A 24,145-nucleotide genomic window follows, 5' to 3' on the forward strand; every position below is an offset into this window, starting at 1 on the left:
TTGTCAGATGTAAACCGTGTGTCGGCCATTTTGAAAACAGTATGTCATCATTTACCTCGCGGTAATGGTGTTTTATTTCAGTTTTTTCATGTTACAGTTAAAATTTCTTTAAGTTATTTTGCATAATTATAAAAATTAAAAGTATTTTTACATTGTAACTCAAAATTTATTTTTTTAACAAACAGGAACATTTAGAAAATGATGATTGTTTCAGACGTATGCACAAATTTAATGGAATATTGTTGTTTTTTGCAGAAGTTTGTAAAATGTTGTTCAGTTTTATGTAAAAATCTTTAGATTTAAATTATTTTGCACAAAAGCTTTGTTGTTAAGGTTTTTGAATAAAATATGTAAATTCTGACCAATTATAACAATGGTCACATGAAAATATGGCATTACCGTGAGATAAATGATGACGCGGAATTACTGATGTTGAGTATAAAAGTAGAGAAACTGATAGCGAACAGCATGGATCCTGATCAGACTGCGCGGATGCGCAGGCTGGTGTGGATCCATGCTGGTCGCAAAATAATTATGATGACTTTGTCATGACACAGCTCTATTATCTATCACTTCAGCAGGTTAAAGGTAATCATAACTCATACCTGCATTACACTCAGGGTCTCTGTCTGCTGCATCTTGCTCAATACTGCTCGTAAGATCAAGTCCATCTTCTCACCGAGCTGGTGACCTACTTTTATCAACACCACCGTAACCAAGCGACCAACAAAAGAAGCTGTATACTCGGAGGTTTTAGGGTCAAGTAACTTGGAAATTACTTGTATAATGTATGTTAAGCCAGAGTTTCCTGAAATCAATAAAAGCAGGGTAAGAGAAACAATCTAATTTTAGAATAATTGCTGATTGATTAAACATATCCTATGACATATTATTTTAAAATCAATGCTTAGAAAATTTTCATTAGATAATAAAGTTGTTTCATTAAGTAAATGTAAGATTTACTTCTTCACTGAAAAAGTATGGTCAAAATAATTATCAAGTTTTTGCAAAATTTTGTCATATCTCAGAGCAACAGATAAGCTTTAAAAGTGAATTGGGTATTACTCATCATTTCCTTTGGGTATTGGCTCCATTTAATTGGGTATTCCAAAACTCGATACCCTATGATTTCAAGATCAATTGGTATTCAATAATGAAAATATGAATTTATGGTTTCAATATCAATAAAATTCAAATTGTTTTAAAAAGATAATATGAGCCGCGTCACGACAAAACCAACATAGTGCGTTTGCGACCAGCATGGATCCAGACCAGCCTGTGCATCCGCGCAGTCTGATCAGGATCCATGCTGTTCTCTACTTGTAAAAGGGTTGGTAAGACGTCTTTGGAGACCGAGGACCGTCGAAGACCGTTGATTAGTTAGCATTGATTCGGGAATATTTGGATAGCATGCATATCAATATAATATTTGTCCAAAACTAGGAGGGTACGACAAATTAATTTTGCGGTGATGAAAATGACAATACGCACTGGCTTTTAAGACAATTGCGTATTTTATTTTTTTAAATGGGTTTTGATACGCATTCTTAAAAAATCAATTGCGTATTTTATATAATTAATTGCGTAAATACGCAAATACGCACCTTATCTGTTGCTCTGTATCTTTGTCCAATACTTTCAAAACCATTTTAAGCATTCATTTTAAGCATTATCTAATAATTTACAATCTTTTCTGAATAATGTAATTATTTATTCATTAGTACATTCACAGTCACATACCCTGTTCATCATGCCACTGGGCAACTTGATCCAATGCCACCGACGCGTAGGCTCGTACACACTCTCCACCACTCTGTAATATAATATACCTTACCTTACATCTCATACCATTATAAATAATCATTTATACCACCAAAAAATAAGTTGTTCTGAAGAATTTCACTTCAAAAGACTCCACTGTTTATTTTTGAGTTTTTGAGTCTCTGAGTTTTTTTTTTTGTTTTTTTTTTTTTTTTTTGACATAAAGACTGAAAATAATATTTTAATTTATCAATTGCTCACTCTGTTTTTTCCTGAAAATTTATTCAAAAAATACAATTTTCATTCTATTTTGCAGTTGACTTTTAATAATCTTTTGCATATCTGCCCCAGCTGATCATAAAGAATTCAATTTTAGGCTTTTAGATCTGTGGAGTTAATTTCAATCAAACCAAACACTTAAAGGTCCATTTGGTTAGGCTTTTAGATCTGTGGAGTTAATTTCAATCAAACCAAACACTTAAAGGTCCATTTGGCCTTGAAAAGGCCAATTCTTTTATTTTTCAAAAGCTTTTATTTTTGGTGACTTGTTTTCAAAAAGTTATTCATGGCAATATAGATGATCCATCTTAAGCTGCTTTTGTGTTTTGGTAATTGCCTAATTGGTACAGTAATGTGATGCACCGCATTTCACCGACCTTATTTACCTTCTAGTTAACCTATGCATATTTATTTTCTGTTATATACGGTTTATATGTTGTAAAAATGTTAAATACTAATGATTGTCAATGTAAATTAATGTTGAAAGCTTACCCTTACGCTAATATCGGCAATTTTACTGTTTACTAAAACCCGGAAGTGTTTATTGTCAGCCATGTTGGTTATGCACGATTTGATGACGTCATGTAATTACTACGTCATGTTTTTATTTCTATTTATCAAGTGAGGTTACCTATGGGAGCGTTAAATTTATGCATACGAAAATAATAATTTGTTTGTTTATTTTTGCATCACATTTACCGATCCCTCGTTATTGTGTAGTCTTATTATTTTTATATTAGATCTGTCAATTTAATTGATGGCGCTTAGTGTGATTTTAATTCGTAATTTTTTATCTGTTAGCAGTGTTAGCACTGTTAGCAACCCTTTCGGTGCCTCTTTGTTAGCATTTTGTTAGAAACTCACAAGTTTCAAATATTGTTAGCAAACCGTTAGCAAACTGTTAGCAATACGTATATAAAAGGCAGATTTTTGTTAGCAGCGAGGACTCCGCAACTGAGAACCTCAGTATTCATTAGAGTAGAATATTATTTTACATTGAAAAGTAACTTTATTTTATTTTTTCTGTACAAAATTTACTTAAAGAAGCTTTAACAAGAATTTAATAATTATTTTATTTTTACATTAGAACTATTGTCAGAAATAAAACTTAAGTCAATATTCTATGCCGGAAAAGTTTTGCAATAGTAATTAGCGTATATTTTCCTAGGTGAATTAGTATCTATATTAAAAGAGAGTTAAATTAATTCTATTTTGTTTAACATTTTCCATTTTAAAGTTTAAGTATTAATATATCTAAAACTGTTTATTTATTGTTTATAACACAAGCGCCAGCCCCGATCTGAGTCATATCTTAACGTTAATTTTGTAAGCACGATCGTATATTGAAATTCGAGATATTTCATATTATTGTTGTCGGATTTTACAAATGCGCAAGGTTGATTGTTAAGGGCTTACATAAATAAATTTAAATAGTTAAACTTGAACATTCTTACGTTATTTGTTTATTTTACTTATAATTCCATGAAGTTATTTAATTTACTGCGGAGTCCAAAATGTGTCGTCTGATGTCCGTCAGTCCGTTTTTCTGAGTCGCATAAAAGCTGAAAGTTGCTTAATTGGTACCAGCAAATGAGTCTTGCATAGGCTTATTAATTTTAAGTGCTTTATTAATAAGCATTTGTTTGTGATCGCATCCTGTCTGTAAGTGTCTGATTATCAAGCATTATTCAAAGTAGGCATATTTAAATAATGCATATATGATACAGCATATGTCTATGTCTGTGGTGTGAATTATTATAATTGCATAAGCAAAATAACACAAGGCTGTTATAAAGCTGACTTATTATACAAAAGTACATGAACAGATTGCATAGAGAAGCGGCCTTAAGTAATAAAACATATAACAGTCTACAGCAGTTATTAAAGAGCCATCCGCACGGGACGCAACATAATTTTTGGTGTCAGAAGTGGGATCTGTGATTGTCATCTAGCAGCATTACAGATCCAGCGATTCGTTCCCGACGACCTTTTGTAACAAGTAAAAATGAGTAATCAGACATCGGATCACGAAGACAGTGAGGTTATTTTCAATTTGCCTAACGAAGGCCCTGCATCCCACAGTTGTCATGTACAAATGTCTAGCCCTGTCCATTCAAATGATGGCGATGAAGATTCGGCCTCCCAAGTGTCAAGTAATTCTTCAAGGTACCAAGAGGTAGCTGTTAACACTTCGATGCAAGGAGCTGGTGGCCAAGGTGTCGTCTCTAGTGAAGTATTGATGAATATTACGGGCGTCTTGCGCGATGTTGCGCACGAGTTGAAATCATTACGGGATTATAACCAACAAAGAAGTGATAGATCGAGCGCAGATTCCAGAAGAGACGTGGGCCAGTTCAGGTATGACCGTAGTACAGATTATTTTGGAAGCAACTTGAATGATAATTCGAATGTTCGGAATGAAGGTGGAGTAACAAACCCGCCGATGAGAATAAGCGATACGGCAGGGGCAGGGGACCGTTTTAGGGCAGATAATGCATATTTTCGGTATCAAGAGCCTGTCAGGCATGTTGCAAATAATCACATCAAATTGCACGTGCAGCCATTTACCGGGAAGGAAGACTGGCAAGTATGGATATCAAGATTTGAAACATTAGCTTCACGTTATGGCTGGGGTGACGAAGAGAAACTCGACCAGTTACTGCCACGGATGGATGGATTGGCGGGGCAATTTGTTTTTACACAACTGCCACCAAATGTAGTCACGAGTTACAGGGACTTAATACGGGAGATGAACAATAGGTTCAGAATGATAGAAACCTCAAGGTCATTTGCCGCAAAATTTAGCAGAAGAAGTCAGCGAGCCGGTGAAACCGTCGAGGATTATGCAGCCGACTTAAAACTTTTATACGATAAAGCCCATGGTTATCGTGATAGACGAACTAGAGACGAAGATTTGGTAAGGCGTTTTTTAGACGGATTACGGGATGAAGAGGCTAGATTCGAAGTGGAGTTTCATAAGGAGCCGACTACAATTGATGAGGCTGTGTTTCATATAGTCAATTTCATCCAGACAAAATCTCGGAATGAAAATGATAGGAGGTTACATAAGGGTGCAAGGCGAGCTTTTGACGATGATCAGTTTCGATGTAAGGATGGCGCGTGCCTATATGAAGTTCCTAGTGCACGTTACACCCGAGCTACCAGAAGTGACTCGGAAACAGTAAATTTTGGAGTATCAAATAATACTGATGACGGAAGTATGCAATGCAAAAAGGAAGAAAGTGCAGAGCAAGGTTTTGTTTTAGAAGCGATTATGAAAAGATTAGAAAAGCTAGAAGAAAATGTAATAAAAGAAAAAAGTAAAAGCAACAGAAAAGTTGATATAACTTGTTTTAATTGCCAGCGAGTTGGTCATATGGCCCGAGAATGCCCAGACAAGCGAAATATTGGTAAACAGAAGAAAATGGAGACAGTTTCTAATATAAATCAGAGGCCTTTAAACTACATGGGACCAACCCTTGGGGCCAAAGGGAGGTCCGTCCAGAAGCGAAACTAGGCCAATCAAATGTCAAAGAAAATACAATACCTGACGAAAAATTAACAAAACCGAAATTATGCAATGGCGTGTATATACACGGGTCAATACAGAACGTACCTGTCGTTTTTACTGCAGATACAGGAGCCTCGAAGACAATAGTATCATCGAGGGTTTATGACAAAATCAGTAGCAAGGAGAAGCCTAGTCTACGGAACTCAAGTTGCCTGAGAGGGGCTAGTGGCAAACCGATTAAAGAATATGGGAAGGCAAAGTTCAAGCTCAAATTAGGAGAATATGAAGTCCAAAAGGAAGCTATAATAGCAGATATAGAGGATGAGGCTCTGCTCGGGTTTGATGTACTCGGTGGCAGTGACAATGGACCAGCTGATATATTGCTAAGTCGTAACGTAATTAAGCTTGACGAGGTCGAGATACCCTGTTTCCAGATTGGCAGGTCAAATTACACAAGAAAGGTTATTGCAGCTGTTGACACCACTATACCTAGCCAATCAGAGGCATTGCTGAGTGTGTATGTAGATCGGGTTGAGGAAGATGACTATGACACTGAAGCAAATTATCTAGTAGAACCTTCTGAGAAATTCCGAGAAAATTATGATTTAGTGATGGCGTCTACACTTTTAGATATAAACAGAGGTCCGGTTGGCCAAGTTCGAATCTTAAATCCTTATTCAACGAATATTACCGTGAGACAAGATGCAGAAGTTGCTTGTGCTGAAAGAATTGAAAGAGTAATCAGCGTAATAGCTGAGGAGGAGAGTCTGGACAGGAAGAACTTCGACACTGTTCGTAGAATTGGCCTGAATACCATAGAAAGAAACATTGACCTAGAAAAATTATGGAATGCCAGTATGGACAAAATTCCTCAGCATTTACAAGAGCTATTTGAGAAGTCCACAAAAGGAAAATCGCAACATGAAAAGGATATAATAGGTGGTATGCTTCTGAAGTATAAAGATTCGTTTTCGAAGAATGAGTGGGACTTAGGTTTAACTGACCTAGTTGAACATACTATTGATACCGGGGAAGCAGCACCAATCAGGCAGCGGCCGAGACGTGTACCTTTAGCACATGCCAATGAGGAGAAGCAGGCAATAGAAGATCTTTTAAAGAAAGATGTTATTGAGGAAAGTAGTTCTCCCTGGGCCAGTCCAATTGTCTTAGTGAGAAAGAAATCTGGAGAAATGAGGCCATGTGTGGACTACAGAAAGGTCAATGAATTGGTGAAGCCGAGTGGGTTTCCTCTCCCAAGAGTGCAAGACTGCCTTGATGCTGTGGCAGGTTCAAGTCTCTTCAGTTCATTTGATTTGACAAGTGGTTATTTTCAGATACCACTTAGAAGAGAGGACATCCCTAAGAGCTCTTTTGTATGCAAATATGGGCAGTTTCAAATGAAAAGAATGCCGTTTGGGCTTAATGGGTCAGCAAGTACGTTCCAGCGTTGTATGGAGATTGCCCTCCGAGGGTTGAATTGGGTCACGTGCCTTATTTATATTGATGACGTAATTGTATACGGGTCAAGTTTCGAAGAACATATTGCTAGAGTAGATGAGGTATTAGATAGAATAAAGAAGGCTGGGTTGAAATTAAAACCAAACAAATGCATTTTACTTCAGACCGAAGTAACGTTTTTGGGTCATATAGTTTCCAAGGATGGAGTTAGACCTGACCCAAACAATATAGCCAAAATCTTGCAGTGGCCAAGACCAGAAAATCCCAAGCAGGTTAAACAGTTTGTGGCAACCGGAAGTTACTATAGAAAGTTTGTTAAAGGATTTGCAACTGTAGTTAGACCTATGGTAGACCTTACTAAAAAAGGAGTTGCATTTAGCTGGGACAATAGGTGTGAGGAAGCTTTTAACAAGCTGAAAGCAGCTTTGACGGGACCGGAAATTATGGGATATCCTTTGAATGATGGCGGAGAGTTCATATTAGATGTCGATGCAAGTGGTGTCGGTATTGGATCGGTACTGCACCAGATGCAAGAAAGTCGAGAGCGAGTAATTGCCTACGCCAGTAGGGCTTTGAATAAAGCTGAAAGAAACTACTGCATTACTGAGAAGGAACTGCTAGCAGTTGTGTATTTTATTCAGTACTTCCGGCAGTATTTGTTAGGAAGAAAATTTGTGGTTCGTACAGATCATCAAGCCCTGGTGTGGCTATTCAGTCTGAAGGAGCCGAATGGAAAAGTTGCAAGGTGGTTGGAAATTCTTGCGCCATTCGAATTCGTTATTGAATACAGAGCAGGGTCAAAACAAGGTCATTGTGACGCACTTTCTAGATGTCAGAATCCGAAAGACTGCGAGTGCCCGGAAGTAGATAATTTAGAGCCCTTTAAATGTGGACCTTGTAAGAAGTGCCAAAGACGTGCAGAAATTATGAGATCCACGATGTCAAGTGTTAATGTAAAGGATACTCCACAAGGTACGATCTCCAATATCATCAGCGAAGCAGACGAAAAGACCAGAGTTGTTGTTGCCGAAGACGGACAACAGCCTTGTTCATCTGATTTTGACCCACGTGCTCTCCAGCAGGGTACCTGGCTGTTTACTATCAGGCCTGAAGAGCTTGCGGCTAAACAATCAAATGATCCTGACCTGGGCCCTATCTATAAAGCAAAAACTGAAGGAAACAAACCTAGCAGCTTAGATATGGAGACGGCATCTGCCGCAACAAGGCACCTTTGGATTTTATGGGATTGCATTTTCATCGAAGATGGAATCTTGATAAAGACATTTCAAAAGCAGAACGGTTCAGGCGAGTTTCGTCAGCTTCTGGTTCCAAACTGTTTGAAAAAAGAAATTATGCAACAAATGCATGACTCAAAGTTATCTGGGCATCTAGGTGTAAAGAAAACAAAAGAAAAGATAATGCAAAGATTTTATTGGTTTCATTTAAAACACGATGTTCAACTTTACGTTGCTCAGTGTGACACGTGCGCTGCCGACAAGGCTCCGGCTAAAAAACCAAGAGCTCCTATGGGACACTTGCGTAGCGGTGCGCCTTGGGATACATTAGGGATAGATTATCTTGGTCCTTTCCCAATTTCAAAACGCGGGAATAAATATATACTTGTCCTGACGGATCATTTCACGAAGTATGTTGAGGTCATGGCAGTGCCTAACCAGCAAGCTGATGAATGCGCGCTTAGAATCGTCAACGATTTCATTTCAAGATGGGGAGCACCTCTAAGCATACACAGTGATCAAGGTGCAGCATTTGAAAGCAAATTGTTTAAAGAATTATGCATTATGCTTGATGTTCGGAAAACTCGTGCAAGTCCTCGCAACCCGCGATCCAATGGGGTCACAGAGCGATTTAATGCTACGATTGTCAAGATGATAAAAGCTTATCTTGCTGAAGAGCAAGATGAATGGGACCTTTACCTAGGTTGCCTGGCTGGGGCCTATCGAGCCACTGCGCACGAATCGACAAAGCTTTCCCCAAACTTACTTAGTATTGGTCGCGAAATCAGGTTACCTTTAGACATCATCTACGGACGACCACCACATACTCAAGCCAGCAAGCCTGGTGATTACGTTGAGCTTTTAAGAAACCGCATGTTGTTTGCACACGAGTTAGCGAGGAAATATTTAAAGGTATCTGCTGAACACAGCAAAGCTTACTATGATGTCAAAGGTCATTTAAACATCTACAATCCAGGGGATCTAGTGTGGTACCTTCATGAAACTAAGAAGCCTGGTGTTGCACCAAAGCTAGAAAAGAAATATGATGGTCCGTTTGTGGTGATAGAAAAAAAGTCGCCATTGAATTATGTGTTACAGTTCGAAAGAAATGGTTCTGGAAAGCTGGTCCATCATGATAAACTAAAACCATATGTAGGTACGAGTGTACCCAGATGGATCAAGGCGCTGAAAAAGAAAATGAAAATTTAATTACTCATTAAAGTAGTTTTACAAAATTGTGTGTTGTTATATTTTTTATTTCAGTTTCAAGTTATTTCCCTTTTACAGCAATGTCAGTTAAATCTACACAACCAGGTGTTCCTCAGGTATACTACAAGAAAAACATTTATGTATAAGAGCGAATATTCCAGGGTCTAGGGGTTGCAGGTATAATTAGTACATATTAAAAAACGAAGTATACGTCGTGTGGTCGTGCGTCATGTGTCGGCATTTTGCGAAAAGGGGTTTTGCGTCAAAGACGTCGTCGTAATACAGCACCGAAGAACCTATGAATCGTGATACAGAGATGGCGCTCGTTTATAACATAGGAACCTATATTTCTATCGCGAAATGGGGCTGGCGTTATGCAACAGATGCATGGTGATCCTAAAATCATCAATTATTTTTCAGATATGGAACGGAAAACACATCCCCGGGGAAGAGCATACCAGTGCTTGCATTGTTTAAGGAAAGGTAGAGAAGAGATCAACTCGAAGAGTCGGTTAGAGGAGCACATCTACAAACAGCACGTGCCAAATGATGATCAGCCTTTCTTCTGTAGAGTCTGCCACTTTAGGAGCAAGACGAAGGACACCTTGTTTAGCCATGTAAGAACTTTTGCTAGGCACCAGGCCATAATGAAGGAAAAGGGCTTTGAAGCCTCCGAACCTTTTCTTGTATGCAATGACAAACCGTATATGGTAGGAGAAAAAGATTGGAAAATGTTAACAAAGGAAGAGAGCAGTAGGTGGTGGGACAAAAAGACTATAACCCCAGGGTCATCAAATGCGTTTGATAAGGCCATACAAATGGAACTAGAACTATCGCTGAATGCGATTCATACCCCCACCAATGTCCTTGACAGAAGACCACTTGGAAAGGTGGTTAAGGGAATAAAATGTGGCACAAATACATAAAAAGAAATTATCTCTGGTGAAAAAAAGACTAATTGTACAGGTAATAGTATAAATTTATATTATCAAATCATGTTCGAAACAGTTACAAATAACCTTTCATTTTCCCAATGTATTAAACATTTTATTTATAAGTCAATTTTTGACCTTCAAGTGTGGCCTTGACCTTAATCTGGCACAAGGGTAAGATGGGTTTTGCACATCACCCAGTTTGGTTGAACATTTGAGTAAAGTTTGAAGAAAATCCTTTCATTAGTATAGAATTTATTAAGTAGACACAATATATTGTCTAGTATTGGTTGTATGTAAATTTGAAGACTTAAAAAGGGGCATAACTTTTTCAAAATGCAATACAGAGTAATGAAACTTGACCTGCATATCTTATTTGCCACACCTCATATATCTTTTAAGTTTCAAGCAAATGCCTGCGCTAGTTTCAGAATTATTCAAGTACATGTTAAAATTTAAGAACATTTTCTAAGTCAATTTTTGACTTTCAAGTGTGACCTTTACCTTTACCCGGCACAAAGGTGACATGGATTCTGCACATAACCTTGTTGAGTTGAAAATTTGAGTAAAGTTTGAAGAAAATTCTTCCATTAGTATAGGATTTATAGAGCGGACACAACATATTGGCAAATATTTGATTGCATGTAAATTTGAAGACTTAAAAAGGGGCATAACTTTGGTAAAATGCAATACAGAGTTATGAAACTTGAACGAACAGCATATCGGAATTGTGACCCTTCAAAAATATTTTAAGTTTCAAGCAAATACCTTTTCTAGATTTAGAAATATTCAAATAAATGTTAAAATTTAAGAATATTATCTAAGTCAATTTTTGACCTTAAAGTGTGACCTTGACCTTAAGCCAGCAAAAGAGTGACATAAGTTCTGCACATCCCCTGGTTGAGATGAACATTAGAGCCAAGATTGAAGAAAATCTTTCAATTGGTGTAGGACTTACAGAGCGGACACAACATACTGTGTAATATTTGATTGTTTGATATTTGACCTTCAATTGTGACCTTGACCTTGAGCTGGCACATGGGCAACATGGGTTCTGCACATCCCCTTGTTGAGGTGAAGATTTGAGCCAAGTTTGAAGAAAATCTTTCAAGTAGTGTAGGACTTACAGAGCGGACACGACATACTGTGTAATATTTGATTGTTTGATATTTGACCTTCAATTGTGACCTTGACCTTGAGCTGACACATGGGCGACATGGGTTCTGCACATCCCCTGGTTGAGGTGAACATTTGAGCCAAGTTTGAAGAAAATCTTTCAAGTAGTGTAGGACTTACAGAGCGGACACATTTGATAGTGTTTGATATTTGACCTTCAATTGTGACCTTGACCTTGAACTGACACATGGGCAATATGGGTTCTGCACATCCCTTTGTTGAGGTGAACATTTGAGCCAAGTTTGAAGAAAATCTTTCAAGTAGTGTAGGACTTACAGAGCGGACACGAAAATGGAGACGGACCGACGGACGGACCGACCGACGCGACAAAGCGAATCCATTATAGCCCCCCCCACATTTTTTGGTGGGGGTATAATTACCGGAAATATACATGGCATCCAAGTATATCGAGAACGTGGTAGAGGAAGATTGTGAAGAGAGCGAAGGAGCAGCATTAGCTGAGGAGGGTGGAACAAGTGAAAAAAGAACAGAAGAGATGGAAGAAAAGGAAGAAGATAATAGCAGTGGAAGAATGATGGAAGTAGAGAAAGGAGTTGATATAGATGGACCAATTGACTTGAGAAGGGCGGCAGAAGTGAAGGCCAGTTCGAAGAAGTTAACAGAGTTGGAGGAAGTGAATGGTTTGGATATTACTAGTGGCGCGTTAGATTTGAGAGTCGTACGGACAGATGAGAATAGAAGGATCGTAAGGTGCGCAAGTGTAACGGAGAGTAGGAGTGACGGGTTGGAGATAGGGGCAATGGCGTTAGACTTAACTATCAACAAAAGAGGAGGCAAAGAAGAAGATAAGCAGGAGAATGACAAGATGGAAGTTTCACAGGGGGAAAACACAGAAGAAGAGGGAGAAGAGAAAGGCGCAGATAGTCACGATAGTTTGGGTGGTGCAGTTGGTGTGGAGGAACAGGCAAGGGAAGAAGTGGATGAAGCGACTGAGATACTTGTTAAAGAGATGGCGAAGGAGGATGGAAGAAATGTAGTGGAGAAAGAAGTAAGTTTACAGACACAGAGTAGAGTCATGGAAGCGGAGATTATTACGGAAGAAGAAGAGGTAGAACGGGGAGGAGAGAGAGAAACGAAGAGAAAGGCGGACGGAGATAGTAGAGCAAGAAAGCGAGTTAGACAAAGTCTGAAAAGGTATAGAGAGTCAGAGTCAGAGTCGTCATCATCGTCTGATGAAACATCCTCATCGGACGAAGAAGATAACAGTAAACGAGAAATGAGATTTACAAATATACTGTCAGAAATGATCAGAAAAACCGGAAGTATTGTGGGAGAACAAGTGATAGCTAACGCGGGTTTGATAAAATCTTTACAGAAATCAGTGGATGACCTGAAGAAAGAAGTAAAGGAGCTGAGAAGTGAACTTAGAGAAAGAAAGGGAAAGAATGAAGATAGAAGTAAAGAGAATAAGAGACCGGAAGTACGAGAAGTGAGAGGTGAATCAGGACCAGCAAAAGCGCATGAGAGAAAAGAGAGAGATAGAGAAGTCAAGAAAGACGAGAAGCGAGATAGACCAGCGGAACATGAGAGACGAGAGAGAGAAGTCAAGAAAGACGAGAAGCGAGATAGACCAGCGGAACATGAGAGACGAGAGAGAGATGTGAAGAAAGATGATAAGCGAGAAAGACCAGCGGAACGGGAGCGACAGAGGAAGAGTGGTGGAAGTTCGAGGGATGGCCATAGGCGGGTCGAGAGAGGAAGAGACTATATTAGATTGTAAACCAAGTGAATTATTCCGATGACATAGACATAAGTATTTAAAAGTGAATAAACTGTAGTATATTTCGTATGTCTTGGACTAGATTGTATTTGTTTAATAGTAATTGATTTATATATGAAAGGTTTAATACAACCATAGTGACATTCAGGTAGTTTCTGAAGAGACACTTAATTTTTATAGTGGAATTAAAATTTAGAAGTTAAAGGAACACTGTTATTTATATAAGAATTAAAGGGACACTCAGGTCAGTTTTAACATTATGTCAATAAGTAAATTTTGATTAACTATTTGAAAATTAAGTACAAGTTTGCTTTTCTTAACTGTTTATAATTCATGATTGTTATATTTTGTGAGGCAGATGGAACTTTGCCTCGTTAAGAGGGGGGTAATGTGATGCACCGCATTTCACCGACCTTATTTACCTTCTAGTTAACCTATGCATATTTATTTTCTGTTATATACGGTTTATATGTTGTAAAAATGTTAAATACTATTGATTGTCAATGTAAATTAATGTTGAAAGCTTACCCTTACGCTAATATCGGCAATTTTACTGTTTACTAAAACCCGGAAGTGTTTATTGTCAGCCATGTTGGTTATGCACGATTTGATGACGTCATGTAATTACTACGTCATGTTTTTATTTCTATTTATCAAGTGAGGTTACCTATGGGAGCGTTAAATTTATGCATACGAAAATAATAATTTGTTTGTTTATTTTTGCATCACATTTACCGATCCCTCGTTATTGTGTAGTCTTATTATTTTTATATTAGATCTGTCAATTTAATTGATGGCGCTTAGTGTGATTTTAACTCGTAATTTTTTATCTGTTAGCAGTGTTAGCACTGTTAGCAACCCTTTCGGTGCCTCTTTGTTAGCATTTTGTTAGAAACTCACAAGTTTCAAATATTGTTAGCAAACCGTTAGCAAACTGTTAGCAATACGTATATAAAAGGCAGATTTTTGTTAGCAGCGAGGACTCCGCAACTGAGAACCTCAGTATTCATTAGAGTAGAATATTATTTTACATTGAAAAGTAACTTTATTTTATTTTTTCTGTACAAAATTTACTTAAAGAAGCTTTAACAAGAATTTAATAATTATTTTATTTTTACATTAGAACTATTGTCAGAAATAAAACTTAAGTCAATATTCTATGCCGGAAAAGTTTTGCAATAGTAATTAGCGTATATTTTTCTAGGTGAATTAGTATCTATATTAAAAGAGAGTTAAATTAATTCTATTTTGTTTAACATTTTCCATTTTAAAGTTTAAGTATTAATATATCTAAAACTATGTATTTATTATCGGAATCATACACCGTAACTTAGTATTTCCTTATAAGGAAGTAATCGGAAGTTATGTTTTTGGCGGCAATAGTGCACGAGTTTCTTGTAATTAGTAAAGCGGGCATTCGAGGTTTATTTGTCAAGCCGTTTAGATGTGAAATTTCCGAAAATATTGAAATATTTTCGCTCATATTATACAGAAAGTTATGTAAATGTTTCTTACAATTGTTTTCTTTTTCAGGATTATGTACAGCTCAGAGCAAAGTAAACGTGTGTCTTTATACGCAAAAAAAAAAAAAAAAAAAAAAAAAATGGACTTTCAAAATTAATTCCGTTTTGATTCATTGTGAATTATTATTCTGTTTGCATATAATTATGTACATGAAATGAGTTTATTTCAGTGACAAATTATCTGTGTTTTCGTCTATTTATAATTTTCAAAATTTGTTTCCTTTTTCCATTATGACAAAAAATTTTAGACATCTAAATTTCGGGTTTTACGTCAGGTAGGTTCGAAGGAGCCGCTGGTCTTGAGCCTGGATTAATCCTTCAACAATACCTCCCCCTCCCACGTTGGAGTTAGGGTTGGGTATCCCGCTCGCAGCAACCTGACTTTTCGAACATTTCCAAAAACTTCTGTTTTTACAAAACTCTCTTATTCAGTTATATTGGAAAGTTTATATTTCTTTACCTTTACACGAAGTATTTGGCATTTTTTAACAGATGAATTTGCTTAGTAAATTTATTACTATAAGTCATATGTAAGCTTTTTTGGATTTTTGTCTTAACAAAAATTGATATGTAGATTTATATCCAGAATTTTGTCTTTGTTGGTTGGGAAAATAAACGGTTAGTGGAGACGGCTTACAAATACTCCCTCTAGCCTCTTTAAACTCTGTGTTGTGTTGTTTATTATTTCAAAGGTGTATTATTAAAGAATGTAAATGATTTATGCTCGTTTGAGTGTAACGAATTAGAGCATAAGTTTATTTATTGTTTATAACACAAGCGCCAGCCCCGATCTGAGTCATATCTTAACGTTAATTTTGTAAGCACAATCGTATATTGAAATTCGAGATATTTCATATTATTGTTGTCGGATTTTACAAATGCGCAAGGTTGATTGTTAAGGGCTTACATAAATAAATCTAAATAGTTAAACTTGAACATTCTTACGTTATTTGTTTATTTTACTTATAATTCCATGAAGTTATTTACTGCGGAGTCCAAAATGTGTCGTCTGATGTCTGTCAGTCCGTTTTTTGAGTCGCATAAAAGCTGAAAGTTGCTTAATTGGTACCAGCAAATGAGTCTTGCATAGGCTTATTAATTTTAAGTGCTTTATTAATAAGCATTTGTTTGTGATCGCATCCTGTCTGTATGTGTCTGATTATCAAGCATTATTCAAAGTAGGCGTATGTGAATAATGCATATATGATACAGCATATGTCTGTGGTGTGAATTATTATAATTGCATAAGCAAAATAACACAAGGCTGTTATAAAGCTGACTTATTATACAAAAGTACATGAACAGATTGCATAGAGAAGCGGCCTTAAGTAATAAAACATATATAACAGTCTACAGCAGTTATTAAAGAGCCATCCGCACGGGACGCAACAGTATAGTAATTATTTTTTTGTATGGAAGTAAAAATACAACTTTGTTTACATTTTAATACCTTTGTTACAAAATATTTCACATTCAGCGCATTTTTCATCAGATGAACAACTAACATGTTTTACATCCATTGTTACAGCACTATTAAAAACATGTTTGCTCTTTCAACAGAAAACAGATTTTATCAAATTTTATGGCTTAATGTGGCTTTTAATGTAGTATCAATTCAAATGATTTTACCTGCATTGTAGAGTTATCATCAGTATTGAGTGTACAGTGAGCTGCAGCCGGGAAAGCACTCATCAGTTCATCAGATATTGGCACTTTACTACTTCGTACAATAGTCTCTAACATATCTAGAGCCACCTAGATAACAGTATAACAAAAGCAACTTATCATTTGTGTAATGCTTAACCAGCTGATCAAAACTTGCCCTTGTCACCAGTATATGTTCAGGCCAGTCTACACATCCAAGCAGTCTAAATAAGCTTTATACAGTTGGTAACTCATCTCTAATATTTTACAATCCCTTACACTTAAAATTAAAGAGTTCCAAATTCAACAGAGATCAGGTTCATTTTATAAATTTAGCTTGAAAAGGCAAAATTAGCATTCAGAAATGATTTATCCAAGACATCACCAAACTTACTAAAAACTCATAATAACTTATTAAATATTTCTAGAGGGGAGCGGTGACCACCTAGTGGTTAAGATGTCTGCCTCTCAACACAGGGATCATGGGTTCGAACCCTAAATAGGTCACCACCATGTTTCTTCATATGACACCGGTAATGGTTGGTTCCAGGAAGCTGACTCAAAAGTGATTAATATAAAATGCAAGAACTTGTTTCACAATCGAGCTTAAATAAATATGTTTAAACCAAATATTTATACTTAAGATGAAGACTGACTGCCTTTAAAGTTTACAGATCTATTGTGATTTTAACAAATAGCCAGTTTCTACAGTAACAATAAAGACAAGAGCCGGTTGAACCGGGTGATGCTCCCCGAAAAGGTTTTGGACACAGGAAGGTATACCTCTTGTAGTGTCAGAGTTATGTCACAAAGTGTAAAAACAACCAAAATGTTGCGCGCGACACATTGTCTCAATATGGTGATCATTTCTGTGAAATAGTTGTAAAATCCGACTTCAATTAACATGGTTATGGGCTGGACACAATTTTGCTAAAAGGTCATGCTGTGACCTTGACCTTCAAGGTAACAACCCAAATGTTGTATGCGAAACGTCGATTAAATATGGTGATCATCTCTGTGAAATAGTTGTTAAATCCGACTTCAAGTAACGAAGTTAAAGGCCGGACACGATTTTGCTGCAAGGTCATGCTGTCACCTTGACCTTCAAGGTAGCGACCCAAATGTTGCGCGCGACACATCGTCTCAATATGGTGATCATTTCTGTGAAATAGTTTTAAAATCCAATTTCAAATAACGAAGTTATGGGCCAGACATGATTTTGCTGCAAGGTCATGCTGTGACCTTGACCTTCAAGGTAGCGACCTAACTGTTGCGCGCGACACATCGTCTCAAAATGGTGATCATTTCTGTGAAATAGTTTTAAAATGAGACTTCAAATAACAAAGTTATGTTCCAGACAAGAATTTGGGACGTAATTTTTCAGGGAGCATGAAAACATGTAACACTTACAGAAGGCAAACCAACGGCAACTTTATCTGGACTAGCCTGCAGTATACTGACAATGGTAGGTAACAATCTATGTTGTAACGGACCCATACAACTGTCATTCAATGCCAGTTCCTTGAAGATCTCCTGAACTATACTAGTTACTACAGGATCTGAAAAAATATCAACTTAACTCTTACCACATTGGTTATCTTACTCAGATTTATTGTCTTTTTCATCTTCACAAAACCATTTACAGGGTTCAACCATTTTCAAGGTCAAGTTCTGAGATAAATTTCCTGCAAACATCAAGTTTCATGCCCAAACACCAAGTTTCATGTCAATTTAACAAAGATTTCTATCACTTCTGACACTTTATCACAGTCAGTAGCATGCCTTTTCCTTGTGGGTGTTTCCTCTTTCATGCCTTCTAAATGCACTTTCATTATTCACCATTCCATCTTTTTCAATTACATGTATCTTCATGATACCCGCCGATAGACCTTTTATAACCAATCATTTTTTTCATGGTTATTCTTGAATCCTTACCACTATAATATTTTAAGAACTTAACACTAAAATATATTTAAAACTTACCACTAGAATATGTTAAGAACTTACCACTTGAATGTTTTACCACTATTATTTTACCAACATTATTAGAATTTATCACAAGGTCACCACTAGAATATTTTAAAAAACTTACCACTGGAATATTTTAAGAACACAGCTATTGTCAGAGGTGTGACTTTTGACTCACATGATGCAGTGAATGCTTTATCGACCTGTAATATTTCAATATCTATTGTTACAATCCAGAATGTTAAATCTATTATATAATTATATCCTTAGTATATTTCATCATAGGTATCACATCTAAATACACTTTATAATGATTTATATATTATGGTAAATGTGTTGCTCAAATCCAAGAAGAAATAAATGGTGGCATGTTATTAACCCTTATCATGCTAAACTTGTCCGTCTTTCAACCTGGACGAAACCATTCACTATTTTTGCAGGTAATTTCAATATCAGGTCATGTACTGACTGAAAAGCTAATTGCACAGACAACAATCAGATGGTCTGCTCTTATTTCACGGGTAGCCGATGGCAGAATCAAGGTTAATAAGATATTATATAAACCATACATTGTAATACTGAACCAGTGTCATATTCCATATCTTCTATATTTTGTAATATTCAATCAGGGTTTTCCATATCTTCTATATTTTGTAATATTCAATCAGGGTGGTATATATACATGACGTGATAAGTCAATCTAGGCCTCTTAATGTTAGCAGCTGCAGTGACTTGCTTATATCACCATTGAAGTCAGTTAAGACTTCATACCTGTAAAGTCTGACAGAACTCTCGACTCATTGTTGCTGAAATATTGCCATTATTTATATTGTGAAATCCCTTATTAATTAACAATGGACAATTCATATTGTAAGCAAGACAAGTCAATTGAAAAATTTCAGCAAAGTTAATCGCTATATAGTGGTTAATAAGGTTTACAAATATTAAAACATAATCCAACTTACAGATAGAACTATTGACAATGTTTCTAAACACAGTGACAAAACATCCGAGGAAAATTGTGTCGCAACGTTAACAAGTCCCTCTGTGATGTTTGGCAAGAACGGTACTAGAAGTTGAGTATTTTCCGAGGTTTTCAGGAAGTCACAGTAACCGTAAACTGCCCTGATGGCAGAGATTCGGATCACAGGAGGTTGTGTCGGGTGAATACCTCCAACTGTTGCCTGCAAACATCTGAAACAAAAAAATCAATGCATAAAAACTTTAAATAAATTTTGGTTTAAATAACAACTTTTTAAAAGGAAGTACGAAAACAGCAAAAAGATGTACTCAACAAAAAGTTGGAAATTACTGTTGCAAAGATCCAAATTGCACTTGACAGATAATATATAAGAATTGGACATGCTATGAAAACAGTCAGTGTTTCAATATTATTCTTGCGTTTTTCATATTAATTATAGTTTGAAAAGAGAAACAACAAAATGATTTTTTTCCAAAGGAATTTACAATTTCATTCATATCATTGAAATGATGTCATCTGTAAACATATGGCATATTCATTAAAGCAGGAGAATTACATTTAAGTGTAAAATGATAGTTTTCAATTTTCCAGCACTCGCATAAACAATGTAAGATCCAGTCTGATAAGCTAGAATTTTATTTGCTGAATTCCAAGCATTTTAAACATCTTTAAGCTATCTTTATTTTATAGCTAAATCTATTGTCCACATTTTCCTTAAACTTCTTCATCTTTTACAGACTGTAAATTTCATTTCCTCTTCGCTCAACTGTTAATCAAGAATTTGGACTGAGTGACGTACCTCTGAAGAAGTTCTGTATTCATACCCTCACAGTATCTACTTGCTGTCCATAGACACCTTCCTATCAGGAATGGTGATACTGAAAAAAACATACAACATTTCCTAACAAACTTATTTGACACTTAATCATCATAAATTTCCGATTTTTTTTATTCTAAAGTAAGACAAAATTGCTTTATTTTTAGAGGTCAAAATTTCTGACACTTAAGTACAGGACACAGTTTCTAGAAGGCCAAAATTTATACACTAAAGAAAGACAAAAGTTATGGAGGTCCAGAACTACAGCACATTTGTTTATCTGGTGATATTAACAAATTTGGGGTAATATCTAACCAGTCAGTCCACCTAACCGGCTTTCCTCAATATCTTACACGTACCTACCAATTTCTACTTCAGTGACTGACTACTTATCCCACATGACTTCTGAATCAGCAGTGAGGGACAAATGACCATTAGACTCAATGTCCAAGATCAATTATCACAAAGAAATTTAGCCTTGCCTAAAAATAATCAGTGACCCCTGGATTATAAATCCAATTCCTTCCCTATTGACCTAAGCAGGCAGACTTATTTTGGCAAGACAATTTTTTAAGTAATCAGACACACATCACAACAGCATGGCTTTAAAATTTAATGGAATGAAATATAACTTGTATTATTCATTCACATACCTGATAAATTTAAATCTGTAAGAACAACATTTTCTAAGAACGCAGAAATATCGAATTGCACTCTCCCCGACTTCACTGTGTCTATCACCAGGCTTCGTACAGTTCCAAGAGCAAACATACAGGACTCGTGTATCTTCCACCTGAAATAACCAAGAAAATCATAATAAAATACAAGATTTTGACAATACCATCGTGTTTAACAAAATGCTACTATCCTAGGCTTTCATTTTTTCCTATGTTGACCCTTCTAGCTATTACTGATGACAGTGATTGGATAATAATAAATATACCCTAAACACCTTCCAAACTTTCCATTACTTCAGGTATGAACAAACATCTGTGTAGTGACTTGCTATTTCAATTCAGGCGATTCACTTTGCAGCTAATAAGACAAATGTTTGTTTTGGTCATTTTTTATTTAGAAGTCCAGTTCAGTAGTATTCTACTTAAATACAGACAGGCAATAAATTACTTACAAATTGGCCTGGACTTTGTACCAGGGCCATCCTTAAAAAAATGTTTGTTTGCAGTAATGCTACCGACTCACAAAATTTGCCCCTACTCAAAATTTTTTTTCATGGTCTGGATAAAAAAAAAAAATTTTTGAATCAAAAAATTATGCCTTGTGCTTTGTTTTCGTTCTTTTAAAGGTTAATAGAAGAAATTAAATTTAGGTCTTATTAAATTAGAATTCAGTTATCAATTTATTAATTGTTACCAGATTATCAAAGCATATATTGTCCAGCATTTTGAAATTCCATGTTTATTTGGGAGTACAGTTCAATAAAAAAAAAAAAATCGACCTACCTACCCACCTTGAAAATTCTGGGTCGGGTTACTGCAAACAAACATTTTTTTAAGGATGGCCCAGTATGAACCAATTTTCCATACACAAGTAGCAACCAACTTTCACACGAACAATTTAGATATATTGCTGTCAACTAAACTATCGAAGTCTTTTACGTAAATACAGTGCAACCCCTGCACAAAATGACCTTCTGTAGAACAACAACCTCTTCACAACAATAGTTTCAAATCTTCCAAAAGTACAACTTTACAATAAATTCAACCTCCATGGAGCAATAATTCCCTTAAATCCGGATACAACGAGATCGTCGGGACTTCGCATGATTCCTCGTTATAACCGGGAACAAATTGAAAAATCACTTATTTTTACTTTCACTTTCGCGTACATCCTTTTTAAAGAGCACGCAATGGGACATAACTCTTTGCACTCAGAAGTTTTTGTTTTATTTAAATATACATGTATATTAATATATTTAGCTATCATAGAATTTAAACAAAACATATGAAAACACATACTACGTCCAACCGCGTGTGATTTTTCATAAATATGTACATTTTAAATTTCGTTTTCAAAAGTCACGCAGTGTATTTCTCACGAACACCGAATAACACTGCAAGAAATTAGCCGCTTCCTTTGTGCTTATCACTCAATAAATTTGTTTTGTTATGACTTTTCGTCACCTTAAGGACAATTTAGCCCGGAGCGTTGACAAAACAAGGCTGACACATTGGATCGCTAATTGCTCAAAATTTTTTTCCTTAAATAAATGTTAATTGACCTTTGTTTTTGGTCACCATTGTTTTTCTCAAGTTGTCAAACTGATGCAGACGAAGTGCCAATGAAGTGACCTCGTTAAAATTCTGAAAAAAAAATACACACGGGACAGCGAATATATGTACGTTGTAACCGATATCTCGCTAAAACCGATCTCGTTATAAGTGGAGTAGACTGTAAATAAAATATTTGTCTTCTACAACAGATTGCTCTGCAGAGGATGTCATGTGATTAGAAAACTGTTTATAATCAAAAAGTCTTACCAATTATCCGTTACAGATTTCTGGGCTTCAGCTTCTTGTAAATGTTTGGTGATAGCTTGACACAAACCCAGTGCACTCTCGTCTTCAAACTCCTGACCTATCAACTAAAAGTACATCCAACATAATGTTTGTCACTATGTGATCATATATTGAAATATTTCACAACAGTAAATGCAATATCATCATTTAATGATCAGTAACACACTGATGAGTTTGTAATAAATATTCTGTTTCTCACATTATTTCTACACTGTGTAAACATTAAAATATTATCTCCTACCCTTTTTATTGAGAAATCAACACAAGTAAAAACATACAAAACATTATTTTCTTTATGAAACAATCTAATTATTTAAGTTTTCAATGATTCTCAAGTATAAAATTTAAAAAAAAAATATATATATATCAAAAGACACAACAAATATATTTATTTTTTTAAATTTTATAAAGTAAAACCAAAGTTTAGCCTTAAATGCATTGTAAATGTGATAAACAATTTCAACTTCATTTCTTGTTTATTTTTTTTGCTTGGTGCCTGAAATAATGCATGGAGGAAGTCGAACCTTTCACTACTAGCTAGGCTTTGTTTCTATAAAAATCAAGCATTTAATCAACCATGTATAGTCTTACCATGAGTAAATCTTGTGCTGAGATTCTAACAGAGTAGGAGAAAGTGTCATCATCCTCATCTTCTACAAACTGATCTGGATTTGTCATCCATAGACGCCCCTGTCAGACATGAAAATAACATTAAGAACTTTATACATAGCAGACATATACTATTTTACAATACATTTCACAGAATAAAATGCTCTACAATTTCGTGAGGGGAAAATTGTTCAATAACAGGGAAAAAATATATACTTTTAGGTGGAATAATGGGGCCCAAATTTGGCCCCAAAAGTCACTTTGTCTGTATCAGTTGTTTAGTAATAAACTGCAAACTTTTCAAAAAATAAAACTGAAATGGAGAACAATGAAGCTTATTATTGTGCTTGTATGAGGGGAAAAAAACCTTAAATCAACAAGTACCTGATCTTCTGTGATTTGCATATATGTTATCACATAGTAGAGAATATCATTGATTGATTTTTTCACAAGATCACGAAACTTCGAGCTGTCCAGAAGTGCATGTATAAACTCAAACACTCCATACACGAGATTCTCGAAGCCGAGGACGCCACCTGTAACGATATGCAAACTTAAATCAATATAACTACAAATCTATAATTTATCTCACAATGTATAATTATGTTAAATGGCAACTTTATTATTTTATTTTAGACATTTCAAGCTGGAGGAAATATTTATACACTGACAATCTATATCAAGAAAAATTTGTTCGTAATGAAAACAAATATATGAATGCTACGGCTTACAGAATTTTACGTACAAAAGTGTCCACAGTCAG

General features: G+C 35.8%; 2 protein-coding genes across 2 annotated transcripts in view; one reads left to right on the forward strand and one right to left on the reverse strand.

Moving 5' to 3' along the window:
- LOC132743315 (importin-9-like) overlaps positions 1–24,145 on the reverse strand; it is a 61,219-nt gene that overhangs the window by 23,379 nt on the left and 13,695 nt on the right. Inside the window, exons 9-19 of the mRNA XM_060731854.1 lie at positions 23,767–23,918; positions 23,365–23,463; positions 22,735–22,838; positions 20,890–21,029; positions 20,219–20,297; positions 19,403–19,631; positions 18,562–18,640; positions 17,880–18,028; positions 16,455–16,580; positions 1,741–1,813; positions 606–808 (exon numbers count right to left, since the gene is read on the reverse strand). Coding sequence (XP_060587837.1) covers positions 606–808; positions 1,741–1,813; positions 16,455–16,580; positions 17,880–18,028; positions 18,562–18,640; positions 19,403–19,631; positions 20,219–20,297; positions 20,890–21,029; positions 22,735–22,838; positions 23,365–23,463; positions 23,767–23,918 — 1,433 coding nt within the window. The remainder of the gene's footprint in view (positions 1–605; positions 809–1,740; positions 1,814–16,454; positions 16,581–17,879; positions 18,029–18,561; positions 18,641–19,402; positions 19,632–20,218; positions 20,298–20,889; positions 21,030–22,734; positions 22,839–23,364; positions 23,464–23,766; positions 23,919–24,145) is intronic.
- Positions 11,942–15,227, forward strand: LOC132743341 (DNA ligase 1-like). The gene has a single exon (XM_060731866.1). The coding sequence runs from the start codon at positions 11,953–11,955 to the stop codon at positions 13,300–13,302; it is 1,350 nt and encodes a 449-aa protein (XP_060587849.1). The 5' UTR covers positions 11,942–11,952; the 3' UTR covers positions 13,303–15,227.

This window comes from Ruditapes philippinarum, unplaced genomic scaffold (genome assembly GCF_026571515.1).
Source record: "Ruditapes philippinarum isolate M1 unplaced genomic scaffold, ASM2657151v2 ctg2717_1_1_1_1, whole genome shotgun sequence".
NCBI lineage: Eukaryota > Metazoa > Mollusca > Bivalvia > Venerida > Veneridae > Ruditapes > Ruditapes philippinarum.

Excerpts from the sequence above, each read along its gene's own strand:
- LOC132743341 (XM_060731866.1), top strand. The coding sequence starts at position 11,953 with ATGGCATCCAAGTATATCGAGAACGTGGTAGAGGAAGATTGTGAAGAG.